The 25,206-nt window shown below is 43.8% G+C and overlaps 1 protein-coding gene across 3 annotated transcripts in view; it reads left to right on the top strand.

Annotated features, from left to right (window-relative positions):
• Window positions 1-1,208: 1,208 nt before the first annotated feature.
• BRAF (B-Raf proto-oncogene, serine/threonine kinase) overlaps window positions 1,209-25,206 on the top strand; it is a 60,991-nt gene continuing 36,993 nt past the window's right edge. Inside the window, exons 1-5 of one of the 3 annotated variants that reach the window (XM_083401466.1) lie at window positions 1,209-1,708; window positions 10,076-10,177; window positions 13,010-13,273; window positions 20,028-20,131; window positions 22,943-23,045. In XM_083401466.1, the coding sequence (XP_083257592.1) occupies window positions 1,568-1,708; window positions 10,076-10,177; window positions 13,010-13,273; window positions 20,028-20,131; window positions 22,943-23,045 (714 nt within the window). In that variant the 5' untranslated portion in view covers window positions 1,209-1,567. Of the gene's footprint in view, window positions 1,800-6,379; window positions 10,178-13,009; window positions 13,274-20,027; window positions 20,132-22,942; window positions 23,046-25,206 lie in introns of all 3 variants that reach the window. The other 2 variants (XM_083401467.1, XM_083401468.1) reach the window with 2 other exon arrangements.

The raw sequence follows: 25,206 nt of genomic DNA, 5'->3' as shown, positions 1-25,206 counted from the left end.
GACTACAGAGTGGTGTGTATTGCAGCTGTTTTTAGAGGTCTGGTTTGTATTTTTCCCAGATAAAACAAAATTTCTTTCACGCCATTTGCCTCATCTCACTGAATTGGGGTGGGGATTGTGCGGTTCGCTTCCAGTGCCAAAATGTATTGTGCCAGCCCTGGATCCAAGTGTCCAGGTCAATCTTTGTGTTGCTAATATCCTAAAACAACACTTTGACCTCCACACATGCCTTTATCTCCACTTTTAACATAATCAGGAGCTTACTTAATAAATAAATAAATGCCCTGTTGAGCATTGGAATATGATGTGGAGCCATTTGATTGCTCTGTAAACACAGGCTAATCATTTTGAAGCCCTGTGGAGTCAGATGTAGATAACCATTATCATTCCTATCAGGTTTAATAAGTTTCTAGTGGGTCCCTCCCCTTTAAACCCTTTCAAAATATTTTAATTCTGATGGCTACAATCTCTTTTATTTGGAGATATTTCACATGAAGCACCCATCAAAATTAGGGATATTAGAATAGCCTATATCTGCTCAACACTCTGATATCCCAGAGTCTTAATGCCACACTCCAAATGATTCCATCCTGAGTATTCTTAAAACTGTGTTATCTTGGCTCACAATTTGAAATAGCAACCAACTTACTCAGCAAAGCAAAATATTTAGTTTCATATATGCATAGTTTACTGGGGGTTTTTTCATATATCTCTTCCACATGCATATGTGTGCATTAGAGATCTGTCTGCTAGCGTGGAAGATGTTCTGTAAAATTGGTGAATTCCATCTCTCTCACAGGTGCATTGGAGACGTTCCACACGGGGAAATAATTATGATTCCAGGGTACAACAGCAAAAACCCGATTTGGGTATATGGTTCCCAAACCACCTATATTCTTTGGGTAGTCTTTTTTGTTTATTATTTTTAACAACCACTGATACTGATACTAATGCTAATATTTATTGAGATTAATACTATTCATATTGGGCAGCAGCACTGCAAGGCGATACTAATATAGCTTGCGTTTAAATGCACAAATGCGTACCTGACGGTAGCAAAAAAAAAAAAAAAAAGACCGAGCAAGGCAAACAAGAGCGCATTTTATAATAACTACAACCGAGGCGGCGAGGCAGTGGAAGGGAGGTCTGAGCGGAGGCGTGGCGAAGTATTTCCGCGCCCTCCGGGTTCCCTAGGTGACGCTAGAGGAGGAGGGGAGGGGGTGTCGCGCCGTGACGTCAGGGTATTTCCCGGTGACGTCCTCCCGGGCATGCGCGGTGGCGACGCGGCGATTCTGGGTGACGTCACGCCCGAGGTGTGACGTACGGCCGCCGCTGGCCGCCTGGAAGACTCTCTCGGGGAATTTTGCTGCTCTTGCTGCCCACTGACCCACCCACCCCCCGCTCCTTTTTCTCCCCCCTCTAGTCCCACCCCCCTTCTTCCGCTACGGGTCGCGGTTGGGGGCGGCCGGGTCGTCAGGGGCGACACGGCTCCCCCTCCCCTCCGCCCCCCTCCTTGTCCTCCTCCCCCCTCCTGCCCCCCTCCCCCTCCTCAGCGCTTCGATCCAAGATGGCGGCGCTGAGCAGCAGCAGCAGCGCCGAGGGGGCCTCGCTCTTCAACGGGGACATGGAGCCCGAGCCGCCGCCGCCCGGGGCCTGCTACGCGGGGGGCAGCGGCAGCGCAGGGGGAGACCCCGCCATCCCGGAGGAGGTGAGGCCCGGCCGTGTGGGGAGGTGGGTGGGAGGCCGGCCTGGCATCCTACGGCGCCCCCTTTCCCTCCTCGCCCGCTTCCCTGTGGAGGGTCCGGCGAGGGGCTCCTGCTGGAGACTTAGGCCCGGCATCGGGCAGCGGGAGGCAGGTCGGGTGGCCGGGAGACAGGTGGATCAGGGGCCCCGGGCCGCCTCCCCCCGTGCCAAGGCGACGGGTCCAAAGGGAAACCGCGAGGCCGGGCGGCGGGTTGAGGTTCGAGGGTGGCCAGCAAAAGCCGCCCCGGCCTCCTCCTCCTCCTCCTCTGGCAGCAGGTGAAGTTTCCCCCCGTCGCGGAGGAGAACCCGGCCCCCTTCGCCTCTCCAGCTGCAGCGCCGGCGGTGAGGTTGGCAGCCCCAGGAGGGAAGGGGGGTGTTGAGGTCGACGGCGGGACTCCTAGCAGGGCGGCTCTCCCCGTCCCCCTCGGGCCTCCATCCCGTCCCAAATTCCCTCTGAGGCCTTGTCTGGTCGCTCCCTCGGTTTGCACAGGGGAGGCAATGCCTGGGATTTCTGCTTCGCTCCTTTCTCTCCCTCCTCGCCTCTGGTTCTCCCGATCTGCACGGTCGTCAACAGCAGTTGCCTGCCAAGGGTTAATGGAACTGGAGCAACACTTCGTCAGCTCTCCACCCCCCTTCTCCCCACAAGTGCAATAGGGACTCCCTCGGGCCCCAGTTGCGTGGCCGCGGAAGGCCAGGGGAGTTGATTCCGCGAGTGCCGGGAGAAAACGGGGCACCTTTTGTTTGTTTTTATCTCGCTGTCTGTATCGGAGAGAAGGGGGGGGGGCAGTTGGGCGCCTGTGCTTCGAGAGGGCCAATTTTGTAGAGCTGAGTTATGAGGGTTGGGTTGCCACCCTTTAAGCCAAGCAGTATTAAAAGCTCCCAGCAGATTGCATCAATATTATTAAAAACAAACACGGTCACATGTGCTCTGTGAACAGCACCTTGGCACGGATGGGGTAGGGCTGTGGGTTTTGCTAGGCTCCTGGCATTTGCATCCTTTTTGGGGGAGGTAGTGGCAGTGACGGGATGCGGGTGGCGCTGTGGGTAAAACCTCAGCGCCTAGGACTTGCCGATTGTCAGGTTGGCGGTTCGAATCCCCGTGGCGGGGTGCGCTCCCGCTGCTTGGTCCCAGCGCCTGCCAACCTAGCAGTTCGAAAGCACCCCTGGGTGCAAGTAGATAAATAGGGACCGCTTACTAGTGGAAAGGTAAACGGCGTTTCCGTGGGCTGCGCTGGCTCGCCAGATGCAGCTTGTCACGCTGGCCACGTGACCTGGAAGTGTCTTCGGACAGCACTAGCCTCTGGCCTCTTAAGTGAGATGGGCGCACAACCCTAGAGTCGGACACGACTGGCCCATATGGGCAGGGGTACCTTTACCTTTACCTTTACCTAGTGGCAGTGACAGATAATTTTCAGTACTCAGACTCCAGTGTAGAAAAATGCACAAATCAGTGATGCTGCTTTATTAAAGAAAAACCCAAGTGTAAGTAAGAAAGACATGGTTCATGTCTTCTATAAGTATTTACTCCTAAAATAGCTGGCAGGATTTTTTTTTTTGGGGGGGAGGGATATATTAGAAGTACACATGATTAGAAGATACATGCATACATGGCTTATTCAGTTTGCTAGGTAGTGCTTGCTTTCTGCGAATCTGTTTTGCGTGAATCCCACATTCAATGCTTATCGGTCACTTTTGTGTTGTGTTACAGATTGGAAGCCATTTGGGGAGGACCAGTGTAGATTCTGTGTTGCATTGTCAGCTATGGTTGGCAAGACATAAGGATTAAGTTCAAGTCTGTATGTGTGATTTCTCCACAGTTATTGGAGTTTCAAGCTCATGTCCTCCCAACACAGCAAACAAACACCAGGCTGATGGTATGGTTCTGTAGGGCAAGATGATATATTCTTAAACTTGGCGCAGTTTGTTAGGTATTGCAGCAATTTGCAGCTTTCTCTTACATACTTTACATAATTATTTGTTGTACGCCTGGCATTTAGAGAAGACATCTCCTGTCGGACTTGTAGTGTTCAGTGGGCCAACCTCTGGTAAGTTGGTTTATGATTGCAGCCATAGGTGTCTCCTGTTGGCCACCATATCAATAAATTGTAGATAGTACAGATGGGCAACACACCATGTTTTATTCTCTTTTTCTTTCTGTAACTGCAATGAATTTCTGAGAAAGATACAAATTTCTCTTCACTGGGGCAACCCACTAGATCTGCTTGCAAACATAGTAAATAGAAAGAGCTGATGTAGTGTAGTGACCAAAATTGTACTCCTGCCCTTGCTAACCTGAGAGTAAGCCCCATTGAATTCAATAGGACTTAGCTCTGAATATCTGTGGTTAGGATTATGCTGTAAAAGGCTGAGCTGTGAATCAGGATGACCCACTCTGTATCTCTCCCCTGCCATAGCTATCTTATATCATGGCCTCCCTTCACACGCAAATCCTGAAACTGTAGCATAGTAATGGTAATAGTAATAGTAATACTGGCCTAACTTACAGCATCATTGTTGTAAGGATTCCAACAAGATAATATATGTGAAATCCCTTAAACACTCTATAATACTATCTAAATGCTAAGCATTACTATTAGCTTACTAGGCTTTGGAAAGAAATCTGAAGCTTTCAAAAGGAAGGGTTGTAGCCCAGTGGTAAAGCACATGCTTTGCCTTCAAACGATCCCAGCTTCAGTTGCTGGCATCTCCAGGTAGGGCAGAGAAAGACTTCTTTCTGGAACACTGATGAGTGTCTGTCATTCATTGTTAAGAGTAGTACACAACATGGACCAATGGTCTGATTTGGTATAAGGAAATGCCTTAGATTGCACACGGAAAACAGCTCCTGTGAAGTAAGAGCTCTAATCCATGCATTAATATACTGTATGCATGAATGCAAGTAAATACTTGGCCATAGCAGTTTGCATACAGATGAATAGGTGCTCTGTTGCTGTTTAAGAAATAGGGCCTTTGCATATGAATATATATGGCTAGGTCAGATCAAAGGGCCTTATAGCCCAGTGCTATTCTGTCTCTGACAATGACCAATGGCTTGAGAATCTCTTAAACAGGACCTTGTTTGCCAGGTGTTGGAAGCAGTCTGAGGTATTCTACCTCTGAATATTATTGTTCCACCCCCACCCCCATTATTAGTGATATACATTCTGATGTAATTTCACCTGACATCTTCCAATTTCACCTGGCATCTTCCAATTTATCTAATTTAAAGTTGTCTAAACTAGTTGTCAATACTTTATAATTTCCCTTTTGTGTTTTGTCATGAGACAGGCAAGGGGAGCCACAGTGGACAGAGCACATTTTTTGTCTGAAGGGTAAACTATGAGCATCTTTGGCAGGGATGGCAACTCAATTTCTATTTACATTTCCTTGGCTCTGGTTGTTCACTTCAAGATATCTCTTGATGAGTGAGGTCCTTCTATGTTACATTCTATAAGTAGAAACAGACAACTGAACAATAATTGCACAATTTACAAGAATACATCAGATTCAAAGAATCATAGAATTGTAGAGTTGGAAGGGTCCCCCAATGGTCATCTAGTCTGTGGTTTAAACCACTGAGCCTCCTGGGCTTGCTGATTGGAAGGTCAGCAGTTCGAATCCAGTCAACGGGATGAACTCCTGTTGTTCTGTCCCAGCTTCTGCCAACCTAGCAGTTCAAAAGCATACCAGTGCAAGTAGATAAATAGGTACTGCTGCGGTGGGAAGCTAAATGGCGTTTCCATGCACTCTGGATTGAGTCACAGTGTTCCATTGCGCCAGAAGCGGTTCAGTCATGCTGGCCACATGACCCGGAAAGCTGTCTGTGGACAAATTCTGACTTCCTCAGCCTGAAGTGAGATGAGCTCTGCACCCCATAGTCGCCTTTGACTGCACTTAAATGTCCAGGGGTCCTTTCCTCCTTTTTTTTTTACCTTAGTCCAACTCGTGCAATGCAGGAATCTCAACAAAACCATCCAAGACAGATGGCCATCTAACCTCTGCTTAAAAACAATGAAGCAAAGCTCACAAACTCTTGAGGGAGACCGTTCCATTTAGTCAGGAAGAACCTTCTGATAGTAAGAGCTGTTCGGCAGTGGAACAGACGGCCTTGGGATGTTGTGAACTCCCATTCTTTGGAGGTTTTTATAAGATTATAAGTAAACATTAAGTAAAAGTAATTACTATTGTAATCCAGGATATGTCAGCAAATAAATATATTTAGAAAGAAAAGGGTGAGAATAAACAGTGGTAGATTGATAGCAATCAATGCACCTATCTTTTGTGCCTATCCTCCTTAGTCTTGCACACTTTGCTGTTCAGCAGATCATCAGGAAAATATGCTTATTGCAGTCTAGTTGCAGTTCTTTTAAAACTCTCAGTTAAGGATAATTAAATGGAAATGCTGTGAATTTTCTGTCTCCTTATTTTGCCTTTCAAGAAAGTTCAGCTAAGCTTTTGTTTTGATGTTGGAGATGGATTGTTTGGACAGCGGGTAAGGATGCAGTTGTTGATTTTGATCATGCATATGATTCCAGCCGATTTTGTTCTCTCGATGAAAGCTTAGGCTTATGTTATGTGTCTGGAATTTGGCGTGCTTAATCAATAGGGCGTCTTTGCTGGATAGCATGAAATGTAGTTTTAATCTGGCACTTTGGTTGTGGCCTATAAAGGTTAAAAAAAAATCCGTGACAGACTCACATGGCTAATGATCCACCAGACTGCAGTCTTCAGTCACGTAATCCGGCCTGTCGAGTGGTTGCCATATTCTCCTTTTTCTGTACCCCCAAATTGTCAGCAAAGCCAGGCTTTGCTTATTAAGGCCTCTGCCCCCACTAAGCTGCTATACAGAGCTGGTAGACTTCATTCAATTTAGTGGGTTATAAATTGTTCAGGCAGCCTGGGTGTTGTGGTTACTTTCGATGCCTGAAAGAGAGTGCAACTGGAAATGGATCAATGGGTGCAAACAGGCAAGTATTGAAGATTGATAAACTGCCTGCAAGCAACCTGAAGAATGTTCGGGCACTCTAGCAAAGTTGTAAATTGAAAATGACATAGTTTGCCAACTCAGCTTGAAAAGGTAATGTAGGATTTTTTGGAAAGAAATGCAAGGTTACTATAAACAACGTCGCTGGGGAGCTGGGAAAGTCCCTGCATATTTTCCCAGTTAATTGCAGAGGTTTAGTAAATAATAAAAAAAAAGATGTACTGTTGTGATGTACATGTTTTACATGTTTATGCAGCGATAGCAGACAGGGAAAGTCTTCTTTACTAGTGAAAGAGTTGGACAGTGCTTAATAATAAAAAAAAGTCTCACTTTGCAGACTCTGAACAATTCAATTTTGTTCAGGTTTAAAATCAATCTTGTCAGTTAGAAATATAACCTAGTTCACCATAATAAAAAAATAGATGAGCTGTATCACTCACTGGCTCTACATTTTAATACAGAGAACAGAACATATATGAATACTAACACTTTTGGTCACTTTTAAATTGACCCAATTTTGGAAGGGAGGATTAGAGGTATGCAACTGATAGTATTCACTTGTGAATCTGCTCCATGAATGCTTCCTAAGAATGGTGGCCACTGATTTTAATTGATCTCTTAAAAGTGAATACTTTCTTATAGTTCTATAAGAAAATGCTGTAAGTGGTGATTATGTTTTTATTGTAGATGCTTATATTGTGTTTTTTCTAGTTGCTGTAATTGAAGTACTTGCATTCAGAATTTCTGACCCCTTTGTTTGAAGGAAGCATAGTTGGTCCACAGAAAATAATTTTTTGTAGTTTTCTGTGATGTAGTTGTTTGTAATGGAATTGGGACTTAATCCAGACATGACAAAAGTATTCTAGTGCTGCAAAAGTGCTGATCCAGTGGAAAGGTCCTAGCTTATATTGAGAAGGAGTTGTGCTCACTTGAAGAATCTGGTGCTCCTGGATACCTAGGGGCATGGCTGTATGCCCTGGAGTGTATGCTGGTGTGCCAACTTTGCCCCTTCCCAAAAAAGGCAGCAGGCTTGTGAGATTCTCAGACATTTATGTCATGTTGAGTTACTGTAACACACTCTACAAGGGACTGCTTTTGGAATGTGAAAACTTCAGCGGATGCAAAATACATGAGTTTCAATGGGACTGACTTCTGAGTTTCTACGCATAGTGGTGTTCTGCATTCTGTTGTGGGGTCTGCATGTGTTATGTCAGCACTTGCATATTCTACCCATAAAGTCGTAGAGAGCTAAGGCATTGGTGTCCTGTCATGATTGCTGTGGGCAGTCCAGAAAACCCTCTTCATGCCAGGTGTAAAGGTGTAAAGAATAAGAATGTGCGGAGGCTCAGTCTTACTGGCTGTCCTCTCTCCCTTTGTCGATAGTGAGTTTGAGCATCTTCATCAACCATTGTAAGACCAGTTTTCTTGTTTTTGTTTTTTAGAATGGGGAGTTGAAAGACACAAGCTTTTTAAATGGTACAAGTTGGATTTGCAACAAAACTTTTAAACATATCATTGTCTTTTAACAGAAGTGCTGCTGTATATGTTGTGTCCTCTGCTAGTCATATCCTCCGATATCTACCTTCCCTCTCTTAGTTTTCCACTTCATTTTGCAGTTGATACTTGCCATTTCATGGCTGCTGAGCAGGCTCAGTCCTCACTGAGCTCACCCTCTTAGTTTTTGTTTTTGTTTAAGAGTTTTTCTACTTCTTCAAACCCCAGGGTGCTCAGCACACCTTCCAAACCAGGGTGTGCTGATGCCTTCCTCTTGTTTCTCAGTGGTCCTGCTTTGGCTCCCATGTCTTACCACCCGATTTTAGAAACACAGGAAGTAGCTTTTTAAATCAAAGCTTTGTTCTATATTAGTATTGATACCTTTTCACACACTTACCTCGTTAGTAGTTGTATTTTTATGAAGCAGGAACAGATGTTCCCTCACCAAAGGTAACACTTGAGGTTAGCACCTCACGTGTAGGCATGTAGGTGTAATCTTCTCACATGTTATATACATAAAAGGGTGCATCTGAGATTAACTTTTCAGAAGCTTTTTATTACAAAATGGCTTAAACCTTTGATGGTGACAGATAATGAGTTGGAACTGAAAGTAACATGGAAAAGTTAGTTAAAAGCTGACCTAAGAGTAAACATTATAAAGTTCTTAGAGTGACAGGTAATAGTGTTAAGTTATGTGGAATTTTTATAGTGGAAAAATAAATCATATTCTTTTTTAAGCCATTTGTACGGTCAAATTTCTTTATAAACTCCTGTTCCATTGTTTCACATTCCATGCATCCTAAGAATGGTAACTCTTAGGTCTGCAACTCTAACGTGTTCCTGAAGATTTAAATGATCACCCACTGGTTTCATAGCATTCTTGCTTCTCTAAGTATGATTTGGGCCCATTGAGCCTTGCCTTAAAAATTGACTCGTTCACAATGTTACATAACAGCCTTCCTTAGGTCTTGCCAACATTTCACTATGAAGTTCAACAGTGAATTCATGGGGTTTGCAGTATAAATATCTAGATCCTTGTAACTTGCATGGAGAAAGCAGCTTTATAGAATTGAATTCATACTGCATTATTTGTGAGGGAAGAGTACTTAGGGGTCTCCCCAATGCCCTGTCTAAAGAACTCAAGCCTTCATAATTTAATTCTGCAACATAAACTCAATGTAGAATTTCGCAGTGTAAGAACGCTTAGATTTTGGTTACGGTTGAAGAGGGGAAAATCTTTTCAAGCAGTCATGTTGGTTCCTGGGTGAAGCTGACTAGCACTGTTTTCCACAGACAGATGGCTAAGTCTGGAGGTGATAAATGTACTGTAGCTTTTTTTTTATTTTTACAGGAGGAAGTATTTAAATTCTTAGGTGTTGACTTTTGGCTAACTGTTACTGTTACCCTTGTGCGTCTTCTATAAATAGTTTCATGCTTAGTACCGGAGTAGTGTAAACTTTTAATGATATCTTACTGGGAATCTCTGGGATGTGTTCACAGGTTTGTGTGTTATTTTGACAAGTTTGCACATGGGCCACCTGTCACACATTCATTTTGTGCGCTCTGTGGTGGGTGTGCACAGACCCGCACTCCACAGCCTGTAGTTCTTTGCTGGATTCATTTCTGCGAGCCAGCGGAAGGCAGGGTCCATGATGTGAATGGAGTGTTGCATGTGTCATGTTGTACCAGTAGGTACAGGTAGACCGGCACCTTTGCCAGCAGAGAGGAGTGCTGACTGTATCAAAGGTGAACTGACCTTCAATATTTCTCTGAAGTGTATCAACTATGGGCTTAAAACTTTCCACCGTGCTTGTTCAGGCTTTTTTTTTGAAACATATGCCTGTTTATTTTTAGGTGTGGAATATAAAACAAATGATTAAATTAACACAAGAACACATAGAAGCCCTGCTGGACAAGTTTGGAGGGGAGCATAATCCACCTTCTATATACCTGGAGGTAAGTGCTGAGTTGCAGGTGTTCCATATCTGGTTATGGAATAATGTATCTATTGGTTAAGAGACTAGGGAATGTTTTTAGTTGTTTAAAGTATTTCTTAATGTAGTTTTGCTTAACATTTATACACACACACACAAATATCTGTGAAAAATCGACACACCTTGTTATAAGAACATTTTGGGCGGTGGGATTTAAATCCATTGTCACACAGTCCGCATTGTAGCTGAAGAGCACCGTTGTACAGGTACTGCCTGCTTAAAAGGACTTTGCCTAGTTCTGTAAAGGAGAGGTCATGCTTAACAAATCTGATTATCTCCTTTAAGCAAGTGACAATGAAAGCTGACAAGGGTGAAGTAGTACACATAATCTATTTAAACATTCAAAAGGCTATTTTATATTATGTCTCAGAAGCGGACAACTCTGCAGCACTTTCTGGATGGTTGTGCAGGGTTAGGATTGATAACATAATCTCAAATAGTGTTTGATTTTCTTCAGTCTTTAAAGAAAGAAAAAACTCCAGTGGAAGCATGTTTGCAGCAAAGAAGAAATGGAATCAATCAATCTCTCTCTCTCTCTCTCTCTCACACACACACACACACACACACACACACGGGGGGGGGGGGAGTCCACTAAATCAGTGGCTAAAAGGATTGGAAATGTTCCGCATGTTCTGCCCTCCCCTTTCACAAGAGGTTTTTCTCTTCTGCATGCCCTCTTTAGCATCAGCCATAGTTAGTTCTGACATGTGAATCAGCAGACCATGGTTTCTGCTTTTGGTTTTGAGGACAAGTTTGTTGAGTTAAACATTTCTGCAAACTCTGGTTAGTGTTGAACAGCTTAAGGAGAGAGAAGCTGTGAGAGGGAAGCATGGCGCATGTGAGTGGGTGGCTTATTTATGGTCTTTCAAACAATGGTTGCGAGGAGTGTCTGACTTGAACCATTGTAATGTTTGTTTGCAAGGGGATGGGATTGTTATTCAGTAATATGCTCCAATGAGAACTTTCCTGGACTGTCACACAGGCTGCCCAAAGAGTCAAATATGCTCTGGGGGTTTGCTCAACCCTCTAAAGTGGACTTGGGGAGGGGTGGTTCTAAGTGTTACCCAAGGAAGTAGTCCCACTAGTGCAAGGAATTTTGGCTGCACAATGGAACTTCATTTCCACCCCGCCCACCAATCATCTGTTCTGGGTTTTACCTGCAGCCACCCAGAGGCAGTGTGGGGCAGGGGTGTGGAGAGGAGAGGCAGGGAAAGTTCCATTATGCAAGTGGAAGTTCTTGTGGTAAGAGAAGTACTTAATTGGATCCTACCCTCTGTTTTGTGAGTGGAGGTTATTTGGCAGAACTTTGTTATATGCAGTACAACCCTATGTGTTGTCCTGTCTGCACAAGCAATACTCAAAAACATAGCTTTTCTTTCCACCTCTTAGAAAACTAGAAACAACCCTTAGGTTAGCCATTTTAAGCATGCACAAGTCTTTTTTTGCAATTACGTCTGAGATACTGTTTTTATTTTCTTGAGTTGTCTGATGTCCTGCTTTAGCATAAAGCAATTTCTTCTTCAACAAAATCTGTATAAGATTACAATAACTCCCTAAACCTCTCTCCCTGTATTTTGCATAAGCCACTGGGTTTGTGATAGTGGTCAACAGCCAGGAAACAGAAGATACTGCACCTACAATTCTGAATATCCCTTTAGTGTTTCTGACAGTTTCTTCTGGTCTCTGGCCATTGATATAACCGTCCCGGTTTAAGGCCCTTCACTCCAGAGGGATGAGCTAGAAAGAGCTGTACAGACAGACTCTGGCTGGTTGCTGGTAAACATACCAACCCATAGAAATGGCCCCTCTGATTTTAGATTTGAAGTGTTGTGGAAAGTATCTAAACTTGGTCTTGAAACTGGGTTAAAACACTGCACAAACATTTTGCAAAATACATATCAAGCCAAAAAGAAGAACAGATGGGAAAAAATGGGAAAGGAATATTGACAAAATGGCCATAATAGCTTGCTACTCTGCTTCTGATACACTTGTCTTTCTTGATTACTGCATGGGTTCTGTGCTCACTTATGCATTCCTGCATGCTTGTTATTTCAGAGAAACCTGAGCGTGCATGCATACTTTGGTGCAGGATGACAACATTTTCATGAAAAGAAGCATGGGGAGAGAATCCTGTATTAGAATTAAAATACCCCATTTAAAATATATGTACACAGTCAAATTCTGCCGTAAATTTATTTGGACATAACTCTCTTTTGGATATTCATATTCCTGTCACTTCTCTCAGTCTCTAAATTTCTGTACTCTTCCCCTGACCTCCCATTAATTCCTCGTTGCAAATCTCTCTCCAGCCTTGAGTTATATTACGATACCTTGTAAGCATGTAATTCTGCTGCAAAGAAGAAGTAGAGCTGTTTATTTATGATCCTTCATGGAATTTCCCTTGAAGGTTATCGTGACACATGTATGGACAGTGTGGGGGCAGAGGCTTAGTACTAGAATGGTTGTTGAATGAATAATATTGGTTCCATCATTTCCTTCTTTGTTAGAAACTGCTTTTTTCCCCTAGAAAAATAAGTGCTGGCACTCACCATGAAGTTGTTACAGTAAGTGCCACACTTTTTAACAGCAACAAAAATGAGGTGCCGGTACTGCATACCCTTGAGCACCCCTGAAAAAAAAGCACTGGCCATAAATCATCCCTGAATGCGTTCTTTGGAAGATTGGGTTGGGTACTGTCCCAGTGATCGTATTCACAGTGCTTAAGAGGCTATAAATATCTCAAAAGTGTACATCCAGGTTATCACTGTTTTAAATTAACTTTTTCCTTCTAAAGGCCTATGAAGAGTACACCAGCAAGTTAGATGCACTGCAACAGAGGGAGCAGCAGTTACTGGAATCCATGGGCAATGGAACTGATTTCTCTGTCTCCAGTTCAGCTTCAACAGATACCGTCACATCATCGTCATCTTCTAGTCTCTCTGTAGCACCTTCTTCCCTCTCAGTTTATCAGAACCCTACAGATTTGTCACGGAATAACCCTAAATCTCCACAGAAGCCTACTGTTAGAGTCTTCCTACCCAACAAACAGAGGACAGTGGTAAGCACATCTGCCAGAAATTTACTTTCTCTCCCCTTGTCAAAGGAAAGTGTGTTATTTAAAACAAGGGAAAAACAAAGAAAGGTATAGTATAATCCTTATACCGGGGTAGTCAACCTTTTTATACCTACCACCCACTAATGCTTCTTTCTTGATGGTAAAATTTCCTTACCGCCCACCAGGGCTCGATGGAAGGAGAATTCAGCTTGTGCCGTAGAACCCCATACCGCCCACCTAGAATCCTGAAATGCCCACTACTGGGCGGTAGGGACCAGGTTGACAACCCCTGCCTTATACATTGCCACAGCATGATACACTAAGTAGTGTAGTAAGCAAAGTGTTTTATTTGAGGGATCCTGAACGCAGAGCTTGACTACCAAATGCAATCGAAGAGTCACAACACAGGCTTATTTTGCTGCTGTTGTTCTTGTGAGACGCAACCTCTTTTATGAGAGTGGGGAGGATTACTTCTGTTCAGTGGTTTTTAATGCCAAGTATGTGCCACATGCTGTACAGAATGTAGAAATGACTTGGAATGTGTTTGCGCTCTCCATGCGCAATGGGCTGGGTAGTTGGGCTGCAGCCATGTTGTGTGCCCAGCAGTACACGATGGCACAGAAGAACCTGAAGCCATCTGCTCCTCCCTTTAGCGCATGAAGCGCCCGAGGTTCCACTTATGTGCGCCGTGCCTGCCAGGAGCAGAAATGAGGAATTGGGGGCCTTGTGGCTGAAGCTGTCATCGCTGAGTGGCAAACGAGAGGAGAATGCTGGCCCAGCAAACTCCTCCTCCTCCCAGCACATGGGGCCTTTCTGCAAACAGAGCAGCTTTGCACCCCATGATTCTTCTCAAGGAGCCCAAGAAAGTCAAATGGAGGAGGAACATGGAAAGCAAATGCGTAGACAGGCAGTAAGAATTGGGCAAGGAAGGGCTCACCAGTGTTGGAGAATTCTTGAAGTTTGGTGGGGAGATGAGCTTTTGCATAGCGCACAAGAAATTGTTTTAGACAGTAGGGTGCAGTATAGTGCGAGGGAGTTGGAAGAAGGGAGAGAGGTTCCTGGACACAGGTGAACTTTAACAGAGCAAGTAAGACGGGCATACAGTCGTACCTTGGTTGACGAATGCCTTGCGATTCAAACATTTGGCTCCCAAACGCCGCAAACCCAGAAGCGAGTGTTCCAGTTTGCGAACATTCTTTGGAACTCGAACGCCCGATGCAGCTTCAGCGGCTTCCGATTGGCTGCAGGATCTTCCTGAAGCCAATCGGAAGCTGAACCTTGGTTTCCAAACACTTTGGAAGTCGAACAGGCTTCCGGAACAGATTCCGTTTGACATCCGAGGTACCACTGTGGTAAGGTGGATTGAACAGGGTTATCCTTCTAGGGTCATGGGTGGTGGGGAAGAGTCATTTGCAGAAAATAAAATACTGTAGGTTTTTTTAAAAAAAGATCCTAGGCTTTGACACTGGACCTTCTTTTGGTACACAGAGAAAGCACATTGCTAATCCATCCCCCTTTCTAGAAATTTTCTAGTGCACATTTAAGGCTTATTGTTGCCAAGGAGACCATGAAGGCTAGGAATGAGAGAAGAGTGAAGACGTGCTTCCTTTGGGGGGGGGGGCAGGCTACATAAAAGATGTGAGGTGACAAGCTGAAACTGTAATTACCAATGGTTCAGACAAGGAAAACAGTGGTATTTTAAGAGCGGAGACAAGACAAAAATGAAGGAGCAAAATAGGAGGGGCATGGCTGGGGGGAAAGGAAATTGAGTTTAGGGCCACTTAGAGTTTAATTTCAGTTATAGGGTAAAACTTAGTGAAGCCAAAGGACTTTTAGTTCTGATTGCTTTCAGTGAGAGAGATTTAAGCATGTGCTTAACTGCAATATTGTGTATGTCTAAGGCTGCAGGCTTCTGCTCTTAGTGAAACCAGTGTTACTTAGCAATCTTAATAGTGCAATCTAATATATGTCTGCTCAAAATTAAGGCTGAATTCAGTGATAGTTACTCCCAGCTATGTGATCCCAGGGTTGAAACCCCATTTTGACTGGTTTGACACCTGTTGGTTTTAATTCTCAGTAGTTCATTCCTACATAGTAGATTTTAACAAAATATTTCTAATTTAATATCAAGTGTCTCTTCTTTTAAACAATATGCCTGGCTTTCTTTTTCTGGTTTCATTTTTTAATAGATAGGTTATAGCAAAGATGCTTTGTTACCTGCTTTCAAGAATATATTGCTTTTAAATATGAGAAGTATCCTAGTAGGGAGATTAATAAAGTTGAGCAAGATTTGTTTGCACAAGTCACTTTATGCATCTAAGAGCCTGTATGGCTCTTAGCTACCCATGCGGGAAATATTTTGCTGGTTGTGGGAAGTGGCAGAGTGTTATCTGGGGAATCGAAACCTTGTTTTCCAGTCCCTGGGAATCTTGCTCAGATCTGTCTCTGACTTCTGAGATTTGACTAGGCAACTATCACACACTAGCGCTTCTGTACATCTCCTGAACTTCTGTCTAATTGCAGACGTGCTTCAAAAGGTTCTGAGCAGCACACTGTCATAACATAAAGAGACTTTTTTCAAAAAATGAAGGCAATGAGGAAAGTTGGTCTCCTACGTTACGTTAATTAAAACACATGTGCCCAAAGAAATTACAGCTGGCTACACAGGGTGATCTGAGGTTGCTGTGTAATTGCACTATGTAATAGACCGAACACTTCAGCATAGAAAAAGCTTTGGGGAATATAGTTCATAAGGGGAAAAGCACATGCAACAACCCCTGTCGTGCTGTCTCTTTAATATTGCATATATCCCTACTCTTGCTGCTGGTCCCAAGCCAGGATTCCCTCCTCCGAGGGGTGACCAGCTGGCCGTTGTTGTAGCAGCTGAATCATGAATTTGCAAGGGGCGGGTGGTAAGAACAGAGCAAATGGAACACAAGATGGATACCTATCTCTGAGGGAAGTCTGTGAAGAAGAGTCCTGTTTTGCTATAGGAATCTATTTTGTAGGACCCAATTTTGATATTCTAGCTTTCTAAGGTACAGTGGTACCTCGGGTTACAAACACCTTGGGTTACAAACACTTCGGGTTACAGACTCTGCTAACCCGGAAGTAGTACCTCGGGTTAAGAACTTTACCTCAAGATGGGAACAGAAATCACGCGGCAGCGGGGGGAGGCCCCATTAGCTAAAGTAGTACCTCAGGTTAAGAACGGTTTCAGGTTAAGAACTAATTAAGTTCGTAACCAGAGGTACCACTGTATTGTGCGTTTTCTGGTGCATACGCAACCTGGTTTGGATGAATGTAAACAGAGGGTGTGGAATTCAAGACAGTCCCACAGAAGCTGTCTCAAGTAGCCAAAACTTCCTCCATCCTTTGTATTTGTTAACTGCCCGGTGCAGGATGGGTGATATCTGCAGCATGTGCTCCACACTTTACTTGCCTTGCCCAGTATATGTATGCAATCCTCTCCCAGAGGTTGATTTCTGAAAGCCCACTGGACTGGAGAAATTTCTCTTACATTGGACCTGTGCATCCTAAATAAACTTCTTACAGCTGGATCCTATGCGTGTTTTACTTGGAAGAGAGTCCTACAAATTTCAGGAGCTCTTACTTCCTTGTAAATATACATAGAATCGAAGCCTTAATTTTGAGATCCTCTCAGATTGGTGAATTTGCAGGCCAGGAACCTCTCCCCATGAGGTTTGCAGTTAGCGCGTGCTACTGTGCGGTTTAGGCATCTGAGAATGAGGGAATTGAGGAGGGCATATTATCTCAACCACATATTTCCATCTCTAGTTTTCCTCCTCTAGAGATGGTTGTAGTCAGCAGGAGATTGCACCAGATACTGGGTGAGAGCTGGTCAAAATTCACCAGAGCATATCAGTCCAAAAGGGCATATTGATGGAATGATGAAGTAAATGTAGCCTTGCAAGTTACTATCCCGCCATATTTAAATTTTAAAATGGCTTTGATGCGGGGAATTCTGGCCTCAGGCTTAAGAAAACACTGTTGTTGCTGTGTATGTTTAAAAAAGACCTCTTCTGGGATTGCAAAATAGCGTTTAGAAAAAGCCTAAAAGATGGGAACTTTTAAAAAAAGAAACCCCATGATGTTTCTTTGAAGCAGCACAAAGAAAAATACAAGGGGGCCGGGAATCAGAAGAGCTTTTCTTTCCTCACTTTCCTTCAGATTCTGATTGACCAAAAAAGACCAAGCAAATTTCTTTTTGCCTAAACTGGCAGGCACCTATTTACAAGAAAGCTGTGCAGCACTTTGCAAGGATACATGCCTCCACCCTTCTTTATGTTGAGCCAGGGTTTGCTAGAACTTAGGCCCAAGCCTTTATTTTTAACTGCCAGGGCTAAGCCCAAGAAGGACGAGGTGGCCTCGAAGCATTACTCAAGCTCCTCATTCTCTGATGGAATAGTCCAGTATATAGTCTGAAGGCATATGTAAAGCAATGTAGACCTGGGTCTGGATCAGTGACTGCCTGGGAGCCCCATGTGCACCAACAGGACATGAATGTAAAGATGACGATGGTGAATTTTGCCTAGTTCTCAGACTTCATACAAAGGCAATTTTGAGACTGTTTTCTCTTAATAAGATGGTTCAGACATGCTGCTGCTTAAGAAAATGCAACTAGCCAGTGAGCACATGAACACTTAGCTCTATGACTCAAGCAAGGAAAATATAAACAGGAAGAGATAAGATCTCCTTCCGAAGAAACGTGTGTCAAGCCTAACAAACTGCTAACTTGGCTTAATTTATTGAGTATTTATTAGGCACGGAAAGCATACAAGCAGCAGTACTCTCTTGCAAAAGGCTTTGCAAGAGGCTTCTGACTGGGCGCTGACTAAGATGGGTAATTGCAGAGGCCAATCAATGCAGAAATGACCATGTTTAGATGATTTTTTTTTTTAAAGTGTTGTACTTCTTGGGAATGTGCTATAAATAAGGGGCTCTGAGTCACCACATGGTTACCTGAGGACAGCTTCCAGTTGCCAGTGGTGACCAGGCTCCTTCTTAACAACAGTTGTCAGTACTTGGGTATAAACTGTTCTGCTGTCCCTTCATGACTTAAGAAAAAGAGAGGGCAGTGTGAGCTTACCTGAAAGGAATTTGAAAATGGTCACATTAAATGTCAACCGTACAACTTTTCTTCATGGGTGCACATTGGGAAGAGGCAAAGAACTTCGGAAAAATTGTATTTATGACCAATAACATTCATTTGCTTATTGCAGAATACTTATATCCCATTTTATAACCCCCAAAGGTGCTCTAAGCATTTTTAAAAAGATTCTGAAAATAGAATACAGTGGTACCTTGGTTCTCAAACCTAATCCTTTCCGGGAGTCTGTTCGATTCCCAAACTGTTCGAAAACCAAGGTGCAGCTTCTGGTTGGCTGCAAATGCTTCCTGCACTCAAGCAGAAGCTGTATTGGACGTTCAGCTTATGAAAAACGTTTGCAAACTGGAACATTTACTTCAAAGTTTGCAACGTTTGGGAGCCGATTTGTTCAACAACTAAGCCGTTTGGGAACCAAGGTACCACTGTACTCAGATCTGGTAGAGGAACAGAAATGGAGACCAGATGAAGCCAGGATTGTTCAGAATTCATATACTGCCATTGTACTTGGTTTTCCTGGTGCTGTATGAGGCAGCAGCACCACTAAGAACTTCTGAGGCATTAAGTAGCTAGAAGTCCCTTAGTCCTTCCTTGTTGGAAACAAAGATGAATGGGGCATCAACTAGAACTCACTCAACCCATAATGATTGGCTTTTCTATGTTTTTAGCAGTTCTTGTTTTTATCTGTAAACCACCTTGAGTCCCATCAGGGGGAAAAGCAGGGTATATAGTAGTAGTAGTAGTAGTAGTAGTAGTAGTAGTAGTAGTAGTAATAATAATAATAATAATAATAAAAAAAAATTGTATTAATATTATAATGGGGGTGCAGGTGGGGAGGACTCATCCTCTTTTCCTGGCAGTTTTGAGGCAGCACATAAACTCAGCCCACACCAAAGGGCAGGTCAGGAGTTAGAGCAGCATTCCTTCATGTATTACCCAATGGAAACATGAATCCACTGCCCTAAAACGTGCTGATAACCACAACCTTAGACCCCTTGGAAAGGGTTTAGAGCAGAGCAGGAAGGGCAACCTGTGACTCTCCGGATGTTGCTCACCTCCAACTCTCATCAGCCCCAGCCAGCAGAGGCAATGTTCGGGGTGACAGGCATTGTTGTTGCCCCAAAACATACAGAGGACCGCAAGTTCTCATCCCTGGTTTAGACTAATTTGTGAAGGGTCTATCAACAGCTGTGATAGCTAGATGGATGGTCCATATTTAGAGGCAGTATACCATTGAACACCAGCCAGTCAGGTTCAGCAGAGCTTTTATTTATTTACAGCATTGATTGAGGCTGCCCAATAACCATCTCTGCATGTTTACAAAACCTTTCAAGACAAGACAGATTCACAGCATGGCCAAAAATCATCAGCATGTAAACAGTGGGTTACAATTCAAAACTTTAAAATCACACTTTTTAGACTGCTAGGAGCATTTTAAAAAATACTCTTATCTGGTACCCAAAACAACCAGGTGAGTCTTGCTAGGGAGGATATTTCACAACTGAGAAGCCCCTCTCTCTTTCTCTTTCTCTTTCTCTTTCTCTTTCTGGTTGCCATCTCTCTTGCTTTTAAGGCTTCAGAAATACACTAAGCTGAAGTAGTGCTAATGGTTTGGTTTTGATTCCGCAGGTTCCAGCAAGATGTGGAGTTACAGTCCGTGACAGTTTAAAGAAAGCTTTGATGATGAGAGGTCTCATCCCAGAGTGCTGTGCAGTTTACCGAATACAGGATGGGTATGGTTTGTATGTAGTATGGTTTGGGGTAGGAGTTGAAGAGGGAATGATTGCTAAAGTGATTCTTTCTGGGTGTTTTAAGTGCATGAATAATCAAGATAAAAACAATTCACTTCATATTTTAAACAAATTGTTTTCCAAAGCATAGGCAAAATTTCACTCTATGCCCCTTAGCAGTGGTTGTGGGTTGAGGGTGGGAGAGAATCCTTTTCTTTGTTCCTGCTAGTAGATTTGCTCACAGTGCTCTCTCTTGTATACTAGCAGCCTTGTACCTGGTGTTTCTCAGGGTTTCTAAGAAACCAAAAACATATGTGCAGTTTTGAAAGGTTCCGTCCACCATCTTGATTCAAAACAGTACCCGTTTGTATCGAAACATAGGAGAAAACCTGCTTCTTGATCTCACAAATTATCATTCAATATCTGCTTATGACATCTTAAGAGGTGTCCTAATGCATACAAACAACTTTAGAAAATATATAGTAGATAGTTAGCAGCTTCCCAGTTGCTTCCGTTTGGTTTTTCTGTATAAACTGTGCCCTTCTCATTAACTAAACTTTTTGTAGACTTTTTATATTTTTAAAAAATAATATTTATTAGATGTTTAATAGTTACAGAAAGAAAAAAGGTGAAGAAATAATAAAAAATTTAAGAAACAATACATCAAAAATAAAAAGAAAAAACAGTACAACAAAACAACAACAAAAAAGTAGAAAACATTTAAAAACACATCCAAATTTTCATATCTTTATCTTTCATTTGCTTGTTTCCTCGACTTCCTCACACCTCCCTTTTTTGTATTCTAGTTCAAATTAGCTGGTTCAGCAAATCCTTTACCTCTTTCTCAATTTTTTGTTCTATAATTTATCTTACCACAATCTAACTTTGAATTTTCCACTTTAGCCCATTAACAATCAGTTTTTACATAATTCTTAATAACATTTCTGCTAAAACCATATACCGTACTTTTCGCACCATAGGACGCACTTTTCCCGTCTTAAAAACTAAGGGGAAAAGTCTGTGCGTCCTATGGAGCGAATGCAGGGGGGAGGCAGGCAGGAAAAGCCCCCAAGAGCCCCACACAAGCTTCGCGCAGCTCTTGCGGGCTTTTCCCCAAGAGGGAGAAGGGACTGACACCGCCAGTCAGTCCCTTCTCCCTCCTCTAGAAAAGCCTTGCACAACCTCTCCAGCCGCGGGAGGCTTCGCAAGTCTAAAGAGGAAGCCAGGGCAGGGAGCGCAATCCATCCCTTTCACTGCCCTGGCTCCCTCTTTAGATTTGCGCGCCTCTCCAGCAGGGGAGTGGGGGAGGCTTCGCAAGTCTAAAGAGGAAGCCAGGGCAGGGAGCACGATCCATCCCGTTCACTGCCCTGGCTCCCGTTCACTGCCCTGGCTCCCTCTTTAGACTTGCGTGCCTCTCCAGCCGCAAGAGATCTACCAGAGGTAGATCTTAACCCTTGCCTCACCTGGGAGCTTCTCTGGGCAGGAATTCCCTCAGCTTAAGTGGGGTGGGGGAAGTGTGGCAGGTAGGGGGGTACCTACCTAGACACTGAAGCTACATGTCTCTCAGATGAAAATTGGGAGTGGGCATTGTGTGAAGTGGCTGTGGATCTCCTGCTGCAGAACTGTAGTATAGAGTTGGGAGGGCCACCCGAGGGTCATCTAGCCCAGCCCCCTCACAATGTAGGAATCACAGCTAAAGAACGCCAGGCAGATGGTCCCCCAACCGCTGCTTAAAAGCCTCCAGTGGTGGAGACCCCAAACACCTTCCGAGGTCATAGAATTGCAGGGTTGGAAGGGAACCCTAGGAGTCATCTAGTCCAGCCCCGGTGGACAGCGGGCTCAATCCATCCCGTTGCGCAAGACTAAAGATGCCGCACAAGGCTAAAGAGGAAGCCAGGGCAGCGAGTGGGATGGATCGCGCTCACTGCCTTGTCTTCTTCTTTAGCCACGCTGGAGAGGTTTAGCTCCTGGCTGGAAAGGTTGCGCAGCTATGGATCCCGGTCGCTGTCTTGGCTTCTTTGCTCTTTGGGGCTGGGGGGGGGGGAAACCCAGGCTTCCCCCGCAGCCCCGAGAAGCTCTGGGAGAAGCAGACAGGCTGCGCGCAGCCTGTCTGTTGCTGTTTGGGGCTGGGGGGGGGGGATAATATTTTTTTCCTTGATTTCCCCCTCTAAAAACTAGGTGCGTCCTGTGGTCCGGTGCATCCAATAGAGCGAAAAATACGGTAACTTCATTCCAGTATTCTTCTAACATTCATTAATTTTGCAATATTTCTGTAAATATACTTTAATTTTTTTCCAATCTTCTTCCATCGACTCTTCTCCCTGGTCTCGGATTCTGCCAGTCATTTCCGCCATTTCCATGTAGTCCATAACTTTTTGTAGACTTTTTAAATAGTGGAGGCAAATACCCGAGAAATATTCTTTACCTAGCAAAGCAGTGAGATTTACTTTAGGTTGTGGAGCTCAAGAGCCATCCATTCCTTAATGCTGTGTATCAGGGATGGGAGACTTGTGGCCCTCCAGATGTTGTTGGTCTCCAGCTTCTAGCAGCCCTATCCAACATGACCATCAGCAAGTGGGATGGGAGCTGTAGCCATAACATCTGCAGGGCAAAAAGTTATTCATTCCTGCATTAGATCTTAATTGCAGGAGAGAGTTAAGTCTCTATCTTGTAATTTGTAGCACAGTTCATTGTGATAAATCCATGCTAACTTGCCATTTGAAGCTTCTAACGATGGAAGGCTTAAAAACAAACCCGAACTACCGTTCATCACCCGCCCCCCATATCTGCTCATGGAGTTCATTTGCACTGCAGGGAGAAAAAGCCCATTGGCTGGGATACAGACATTTCCTGGCTCACAGGCGAAGAACTGCATGTGGAAGTCTTGGAGAATGTACCTCTTACGACACACAACTTTGTAAGTATTTTCCTACAACGCCTGCTGGTGTTGCATCTGGTTTTATTATGTTCTGAAAAGAAAAATTGGCAGCACGAGAATGGGCCTTTTCTGCAGTGGCCCCCTGTTTCTGGAATGCCCTCCCCAGGGAAGCTCGCCTAGTGCCTTCATTATGTATCTTTAGGCGCCAGGGGAAAACATTCCTCTTCTCCCAGGACGTTGGCTAATTAAACGGTCTATGGCCTTTTAAACAGTTATGTATTTTTGTGGGGTTTTTTACTGTAAACTGCCTTGGAATTCTCTGCTGGAGGGCAATATATAAATGAAATAAATTAAAAAATTGTTTTCACACAATAAATTGCTGTGCCATGGGCATAGACAGCTGCTGCTTTTGAGTAGAATATTCGTGTTTTATATGACACATTTCCCCTTCGCTACAGCCACCTTCTTACATGTGTACATACCTGATAGCCATTTGTACATTTCAGCAAACTCAGTATATTTTAAAAAAACTTTTTCCCCCATATACAAGTTTGTCTTCCTAGTCTCCTAGAGGCAATTCTCACTCACCACAGGCAAGCAGACAAGTATCTTCTTACAAGCCTGGTTAAGCCACATTGTGAAATGCAGATTGGGGTGAATTGTATGCAACGTTGTACTTATTGCTGAGTGGAGGTTCTACCTCCAGATGAATCTACAGTACTTCTAGGTGAATAATGGTGAGACTATAAGCGTAATCTGTATGATGAGGGTAAATCAATGGCCCAAATGTATTTAGAATCTTGTTTTAAAGTAGGATCTGGACGAGATGACCTTTAGTTCATTTTGCATGCTTATTTTAATCATGCAGTCTGCTTCCATATCATTGTAATCTCAAGGCTGAAGCCATAATTGCAGGAAGAATTATGTAAATTGTCCATGATTGAGAGCAATTTACTTGTCATTAAATAAAGTGTGGCTCTTTAGAAATAGCAGCATTCTCATGGGGAATTTAATAAAATGCCTATGTGAACCAGATTTTTAAATACACCGGAGCATGAAAGAGCAGCAAAAATCCGCTTGTTGTATATTATTGTGTTATAGAAAGAATGTGTTTGGTGATCTCCTGCTTGCTGCACACCAGCAGGCAACTAATAAACCTGTTACAGAGTTGTGCTGGTCGCATCAGTGATGCCAGCGCTGAGAGACAACCTGACCTAAGGAATGACAATTTAAGTGGAATCTGGTGGAAGCAAATTATCTGGATGGCTTTTTCACCAAAGGACGTCTCTGTCTTAGGTTTATTATATGGAGAGGCCTTCTTAAAAATACAGCTTTGGTACTTCATTTTTGTTTCATTCACTGGAACCCAAGGAGGATAGTTGCATAAAAATGCTCTGGATAGCATCCTCTTAAAGTATTTTGTCTGTTTTATTTGCTTTAAGTAGACATTGCTACCTAACCTGCCTTTCACATTCTACCAATTTTAAACCTTTTCAGATTCTGCTAAATAAAATGTGCAGATCTCTAAACCTTTGATAGAACTTTTCTACTTGAGTACTTCAGCTATAATGATTTTTAAAAGAAACGTATCCTCATTTTATTGTTTGATAAAAACACAATAACATTGCCCGGAGCTTAGATAGAACTTGGCAAATGTGCAAGTTTTAGTTGCCAGCTCTGGTAGGTGGAATTCTGCAAGAGCAGGGAGCTCCTCCCTCCCCTTGTGTAGCTAGAAATGGGGAGGCTTTGCCTGGTATGGTATTATATCATTTACATGGACCTTACTCTTCACAAGGGACATGGGTGGCGCTGTGGGTTAAGCCACAGAGCCTAGGGCTTGCCGATCAGAAGGTCAGCGGTTCGAATCCCCGCGATGGGGTGAGCTCCTGTTGTTCGGTCCCAGCTCCTGCCAACCTAGCAGTTCGAAAGCACGTCATAGTGCAAGTAGATAAATAGGTACCACTCCGGCGGGAAAGTAAACGGCGTTTCCGTGCGCTGCTCTGGTTCGCCAGAAGCGGCTTAGTCATGCTGGCCACATGACCCAGAAGCTGTAAGCCGGCTCCCTTGGCCAGTAAAGCGAGATGAGCGCCGCAACCCCAGAGTCCGCCACGACTGGACCTAATGGTCAGGGGTCCCTTTACCTTTACCTACTCTTCACAAACTGCTCCAGAAAGAAGACAGGTCTCACTAGGTTACCTTG

Source organism: Podarcis tiliguerta, assembly GCF_965153285.1.
Source record: "Podarcis tiliguerta genome assembly, chromosome: 10".
Lineage (NCBI taxonomy): Eukaryota > Metazoa > Chordata > Lepidosauria > Squamata > Lacertidae > Podarcis > Podarcis tiliguerta.
Note: the sequence above shows the minus strand (reverse complement) of the source record. Positions and strands in the feature narration are given on the sequence as shown.